This window comes from Grammomys surdaster, unplaced genomic scaffold, assembly GCF_004785775.1.
Source record: "Grammomys surdaster isolate TR1022 unplaced genomic scaffold, NIH_TR_1.0 146, whole genome shotgun sequence".
Classification (NCBI taxonomy): domain Eukaryota; kingdom Metazoa; phylum Chordata; class Mammalia; order Rodentia; family Muridae; genus Grammomys; species Grammomys surdaster.
Window position 1 is genome coordinate 12,332,291 of NW_021604604.1, and position 7,040 is coordinate 12,339,330.

A 7,040-nucleotide genomic window follows, 5' to 3' on the forward strand; every position below is an offset into this window, starting at 1 on the left:
CTCTCTCTCTCTCTCTCTCTCTCTCTCTCTCTCTCTCTCTCTCTCTCCCATTCCTTAGTCTTTGATTCCTTCATTCACACATATATGTATACAATGAATCTGTACTTATATTGATTTTTTTAAAAGAAGTCTTTGTTGAAAATTTCATTACAATAATAATAGTTGGTCCTGCCTGAAACTCATCTGTAGGAAAATATTAAGGTTAAAAATTTTTACATAAAATTGTTATAACATAAATTTTTGCTCTGATTCTGCTACACTTAAGGTTTTAGACATGCCTCACTCTGGGTATTCTGGCTTCTCTGTTTGCTTAAGAAAGAAGCGAGCTAAGGGGAAAGGAAAAACAGTGAAAGGGGGCAAGGTGAAGAAATGGCCAAATGATCTGAAATCCCTGTGCACTCCACATTCTGGATTTGTTTAAAAGTTGAGTTGTTCTTAGTATAGAGAATCATCCTCACGATGTGACAAGACTTTGCTACTCATTAACACCTATAGATGTTGTATGATTCTCTTCACACTTTACAGCAAAGAAAAAGTGAAAAATAAGAACACAACCATGGGAAGTCACACAATGCTCTTGGCCACCAAAATGACAAAGGGCTGAGCAGAAAGTTTGATGAGCTCCCAAAGCCCAGATCAAAATGAGACTTTCTTAAAGACACCTGTTGTATTCAGTCAGCAGCAGTCTGGAACCACAATGCATTCACATTCCAGACATCTCAATGAAAGAACAGAGTAGAGTAACACAGGATAACTCAAAACTAACCTTTAAGCAAGCACTGTGACACATGTCTATATTCTCAGCATTTAGGAAGTAGTGTCAAGAGGAGTAGGAGATTAAAGTCAGTCTTGGCTATCCAGGGAGTTCAAGGCTAGCCGGAGCTACATGAGACTCAAAAGTAAGCAACCAATCAATTAAATTGAAAATAACCTTTAGGTAGGCAAAGGTATTGGAATCTAGGAGATGATTTCCTGGACATTATCCTGTATTTAACATTTACATTAGGGTTATTAGCCACATTAAGTTTACTAAGGAAACAATACATACATTTTAAAGCAAAGCAAGAGATAAAGTTGTTTCCTCATCAGAAAAATTGATGTAAAAGTTGAATGTGTTTTATACCCAGAATTGTACTGTTCATCTGTCTTACGATATTTTGCTTGGGTCTTTTTTTTTTTTTTAAATTCTATCTAGTCTGGCTTCCACATCTCCACGTTTTCCTCATGATTGTGTGTTGTACAGATGTATGGGGTGTGCTCACAAGTGTCTGTGTATGTGGTCCTGTGCATCTACCTCCTAAGACCAGAACAGGATGTGTCTTCCTTCATTGTTCTCTGCCTGCTGCTATGAGACAGCACCTCTGGGCCCAAAGCTTGCTGTCAGTTAGGCTAGCAGGCCAATGAGCTCCTGGGATCTATCTGGTTTTGCTCCAAATACAGGGTTAACAGGCAAACACACCCACATGCTACATTTTACATGAGTGCTAAGGGTTCTATTCTGCTGGTGTCTGAGGAAAGGGTTCCCAGAAAAGGCAGCAATGGGGTATGGAGTCAGTGAAGAGGCCAGAGTTTATCTTTGCCAATTCTTCTTTTGTCTAAAACTCTGCCATCCTAAGGCCAAAAGCTGCTGGCTTCTGGTAATAAACTCTGTCAGCAGCAGGTGAATTAAGAAGAAAAAAAGCTTAATTGGTAGGGCTCCCTTCTCTCTGGCTCAAGGAGCTCTCACAAGAGGCTTGGACTCATTAACTCTTCATGAACCAGAGTGAAAAGGAAAGGAAAGAAATTCATTTACACAGACAACGCACACAGACACATATACATCTATACACAGACATGTTCTGGTTGGGCCCGACCACCTGTTTCAATGAACTCCACAAGCAGTCATGCATGCTTACGTACATACACCTATAGACAGACACACATGTTTACATTTGGTGGATGGATGGATGGATGGATGGATGGGGCAGAGCCCCCAAAGCCACCACCACTTTATTTCTTTTCTCTGTCCTTTTTATAGGCAAAAGTTCTTAGAAAATTGCCTCACAGATAAAATGTTACACAAATGGGAGTTACAGAAGGATGTTGATATTAAGTTCAAAGCTCACTCTAAGTTCAAAGCAACAGTTTCACATGGCTTTGCTTTATCATAGTGCACACCTGTGGTTTCATCCTTGGATCTAACCTAGAATGAATGTTTTTCCTTGATCACAAAATTGTCCCAAGCCTTCTGCTCTTTTCAGTGTAACTGTGAAAACTCATTGTGTTCTTATTATGCAGCCTTTACTTAGTATTTTATAAAAAATGGGCACATTCTATTCTTGATTCTAACTTTATTTTATCTTTTTGGCAAAACAGCTAAAACCATTTCTTAAAACTTTCTTCCAAAATTTATTTGAATCAAATCAGGAATTCTATAAAATCAGTAATTCATCTAAACAGTATGAATTCATGAAAGTTCATCTTTATGTTGGTCTGCAGCAAGTCTGCTCAATGGGACGGGCTAATGCACAGGAATCCTTAGGCTATGTAAGAGTCACAGGAAAGGTATATCAGCTGCAAGAAGCCATCCTGCGATCAAGTCTCTTGGGATCTTGCCTCTCAGAGCTTACCTGTTGCAGGTCATGCAAAAAGCGGTGGGCCATCTCCAGGAAAGTCACTTGCTAGCCTTAGCCTCTCCTAGATGGCTCCTGACACTAATCAGCCCTTTATGCTCTCAGTAAGTGTTCTTACCATGGAACCATCTCCCGTATATACTTCTGAACCAGTAAAACACCATTTGACAAAGCCAGTTTCCAGCGCTAAATTTAAATCAACTCCTAACACTAATACTAACTTCCCTCTATCATGGTTGAGGTACCCCTGAGCAATAAAAAAATTAAAAAATAAATTAAAAAATAAAAGTTTAAAAAAAATCTGCAATATTTCAAAGCACATTTACCACAAATAATTATTTCTTAAAGGCAGTTGATATCCTGAGCCCAAAGACCAAGTGTTGAACATATGATGCTATAAAGATAACTAAACAAAACAACAAGGTCCTTTAACTCCCATGTCTAACAAGCTGCTCAGTAAGGGTAATCTGTTTACTTTTGCATTCTTGTATATGCAGAGGCATGCCTGCAACAATTACAGTAGCTTTTGGCAGCACATTAGAAGGACAGCCTGGGAAACTAAAGTCTTTCCTTCCAGTCACCTGGGCAGACAGTGATTCCAAAGCAGATGAGAGTTCTTTTTGGGAAGAAGAAAATTACTAAAATGATGAACTTTTAATAAAAGTGACTATCAATTTCAAGACCAATATATTTTTAAAATAATTTCATTAATATGTGTTATTGCATATGAAAGATGTCTTGGTGGCTTGATAGTGAGAAATGTCTTATCTGTCCTTGTACCTCTATACCCATGCTGAATTTAAACTCAAAGGAATTTATAAGGGAAATTCTAAAGTCAAGAAACATATTTCCTATTCTAATTAATGTCCTATTCCAATTTCCTATTCTAATATTCTATTTTTACATACAAAAGTAAAGAACAATCTATTTTACTCAATTTTAAATTTTGCTTACTGTGTCTGTGTGTTTGTGTGTCATCATGACACGGATGTGAATAGAGGAAGTAGGGAAGTCAGAGACCTCATGTGCGTGCACAGGAGTCTGCTGTTCTCTCTTCAAGGCTTATGGGGGTCAAACTCAGGTCACCAGGCTCTCACCAGCCCATATCCCTTTAGTCAGTACATAGAGTTCACGTTTTATCACGGCATCATCACTCATACAGATCATTACACTTTGCTCTCAGTCATCCCCTCCCCGGTGCCCTAGGCCATTCCCCCACCCTCCAGCCCCCCCCCCACCCCCCCCCAACCCAAGCTGCTTCCTTTCTTTCCTTCAGTGCTCATGTCCACTCTCCCTTTACACGATATCCACTCCTCTCCCTTCACACTTCATTTAAGCTCTCTTCCTCCTCTCACGGTATCCTACTATTTTTGTAAATCATGTGACCACCTACCTGACAGGTATAAAAATGGAAACAAAGAAATACATAGATCTAAATAGAATGAACCAGAGAGCAGGTATATCATAGAAAGTTATTTTATTTTCAGAATAGTATATGTCTTAGTTAGGGTTTTACTGCTGTGAACAGACACCATGACCAAAGCAACTCTTATAAGGACAATATTTAATTGAGACTGGCTTACAGGTTCAGAGGTTCAGTCTATTATCATCAGGCAGGAGCATGGCAGCATTTAGGCAGGCATAGTGCAAGAGGAGCTGAGAGTTCTGAACATCTTCATCTGAAGGCTGCTAGCAGAATACTGACTTCCAGGCAGCTAGGACTAGGGTATTAAAGCCCACGCCCACAGTGACACACTTACTCTAACAGTGTCACACCTACTCCAACAAGGCCACAACTCCTAATTAGTGCTAGTCCCTGGCCCAAGCATATACAAACCATCACAGTATGCTTCCTTATGTTTAAGATCTATTTATTATGTTATTATTTTTTTTACAAGTACCAAAGATCCTCCATCTTTCTCCAGGTACATAAACATGAATATAAAAGCCGATGATTTTGCATCCTGCCCACCCAGCTGCACCTCGTTTGGTCACTGGAAAGTTGAGTTCTATGTGAGCCTCTTACATAGCTGTTTCCCGCTTTGCTTACTCTCCAGGCAGCACTCAGTCGTCCTCTTGCTGATTTCTTTTCTGTCAAAGGAAACCAAGAATATGTTGAAGAAGCATATTCTAACTGACCACTGTTTCCGTCAGAAAGTGAAACTTCCTAAAGGTCTCCACAAAAGATGTGGCCAGAAATTATGGAGAAAGCAATCTTTAACTAGCTTGATACACTGGCTGATAAGCTTTGGTCACCTGGTTCCTGGGTGACAACCCTCAGGCATCTGAATACTTTCTTCTTTTTATTACACAGGTACACACAAGCCCACACTCACGATTACTGTGTGGCAGCAGCAGAGAGCAGACACTCGAGCCCCATGATAACATACATACTTCAAAGCTAGCAGAATGCAGATTTTTCTAAGTGACTGTGTATCATAAAACTACCTTCTATCATCCCGGTGATAAGTTACTCCTTCAGCTCATAGCTCCTATTTACTTACAACCCCTTCACTGTGGCTCTTTAATTTATAATCATCAAATAAAGGTCCAGGGGCCCGAGGACTGAAAGGAAGTGTCACAGAGCACACTTGAACCTCAACTTGAAAGGATGACCAGCATATAAACTTCCATATACTTTACCAGCTTAAGAAAATCTATGAGCTTGTGAGCATCTTCCCCGGTGGAAAGGTCTACGAAGTCCTTGGGGAGCCCATAGCTCAGATAGGGGCTGGGCTGCACTGTAACTTCACTGTTTGTGCAACGGAAAGCTGGAGAATCCTTTGCAAACAGAAAACAGGAGAGTCTGTCATTTTGTTTTTTCAGGTCTATTTTCCAAACTAAAAGAAAGACAGCAGCACAATTCCAATGCCATTGTTCTCGTCCATACCAGAGCAGGAAGAAAACAAGACTCTAAAGCTTTAAAAAAAAAAAAAAAAGACACCAGGAATTTAAAATAATTGTATACACTCACGAGAAATGAATAGAAAGCCTTTCAAAGTAGCATTCCCTGGAGAGCTAGATGGGTCTCTAAGAGCTGCCTGTGTGCTTTGGAGAAGCTCCTGAGTAGACCAGGGCTCAAGGTTAGTCAGCTCTGCGCCCAAGCCATGCCATGTAGGCCAGAGCTCTGTGCTTATAATCATCTTCTACAGGTGGGTCGTTGGGAGGTATGCTCCTATAAGAACGCTACCCTTGGGGAAGAATCTTCCTTCCCTTCACAGCAAGGGCAAATGAGTATTCTGACTTCCATAATCTTCTTATACTCCTCTTAGATCATCTGCAACCTCACCATCTATGTGAGCTGCAGGTTCACAGGTTACTAGTCACCCAAGTCATTCTTTAACATACTTGGTCAAGTCTTACATATGATATTTACATGTTGCCTTATGCCAGAAAGGACTCCAGAGACAGAAGGCCTCGGCTTTGGACTTCCCAGGTGGCAGAGATCTAGGTGAGGATGGTTGGTGTCCAGCAGAGGAAGACAAAACAGGAACTAGAATAAGTTGGGACCAGGAAACCCTAGAAAGCAGCCACATTTTACACAGATAAACCAGTCACCTGACAAGTGTCATCGGCTGTGTGCTGGACTTTGTTCTGGGTATGGGAAGTAAGTGGTGAGACTGGGAGACAGACAGATGGTCAGTAAGTAAGCAAGACCATGAGCTTGACTGTGTCACACAGTGAGAAGAGTTACAGACACCAAGAACTGGGCAATGTGATAAGAGGGCAAACGACCAGGATGTCTTTAAAGGGTGACCTCGCTAAGGGACATCTGGGCTGAGAGCCAAACAAGGCACAGAGCAGCCTTTGGAGCAGCCTAGAGCACAGACTTCCCACCAAAACTGGGCTTCTTAGGTTTCTAGAGTAGAGGGAAGTGTTTGTCCCTGTGGTCCAGGGACAAGCAGGGTGGGGAAGGAGCTGGAACCAAGTGCTGTCAAGTCCCAACCACTAAGATTTATAAGCAAACGAGAGACAAGTGCACAGAGGGTCTACTCGACCCTTTCCTCATGGTCCAGGTCCTGACTATGCAGTCACGGGAACAGTGAACAGACTGAAGTGGTTGGTCTTACCTGCTCCTGGGCATCCCCTTCACTGACGTCACCACGTAGGTTGTTCTCGGATGTTAGCTCTTCCCAAGTAAACAACAGAGAGTCTGTGACTTCCCCAAATGGGTTGAAGTCAATCAGCCATGTCTTCCCCTAGGACAACAGAATAAAACAGACAGAACCCAGCTGAGTATAATATATAAAAATATACTATTTAAAAGGCATTTTCCATTCAGGAGGCAAAGGCAGGCGGATCTCTGTGAGTTCAAGGCCAGCCTTGTGTACAGTGTGAGTTCCAGTATAGCTAGGGCTGTTACACAGAGAAACCCTGTCTCAAACAAAACAAAACAAAACAAAACAAAACAAAACAAAACAAAACAAA

General features: G+C 41.3%; 1 protein-coding gene across 3 annotated transcripts in view; it reads right to left on the reverse strand.

The window, feature by feature from the left end:
• Positions 1-4,466: 4,466 nt before the first annotated feature.
• Positions 4,467-7,040, reverse strand: part of Cdc123 (cell division cycle 123) — a 45,012-nt gene continuing 42,438 nt past the window's right edge. Inside the window, exons 11-13 of one of the 3 annotated variants that reach the window (XM_028764816.1) lie at positions 6,683-6,811; positions 5,256-5,393; positions 4,467-4,703 (exon numbers count right to left, since the gene is read on the reverse strand). In XM_028764816.1, coding sequence (XP_028620649.1) covers positions 4,677-4,703; positions 5,256-5,393; positions 6,683-6,811 — 294 coding nt within the window. In that variant the 3' untranslated portion in view covers positions 4,467-4,676. Of the gene's footprint in view, positions 4,704-5,255; positions 5,394-5,548; positions 6,106-6,682; positions 6,812-7,040 lie in introns of those variants that run through there. The other 2 variants (XM_028764818.1, XM_028764817.1) reach the window with 2 other exon arrangements.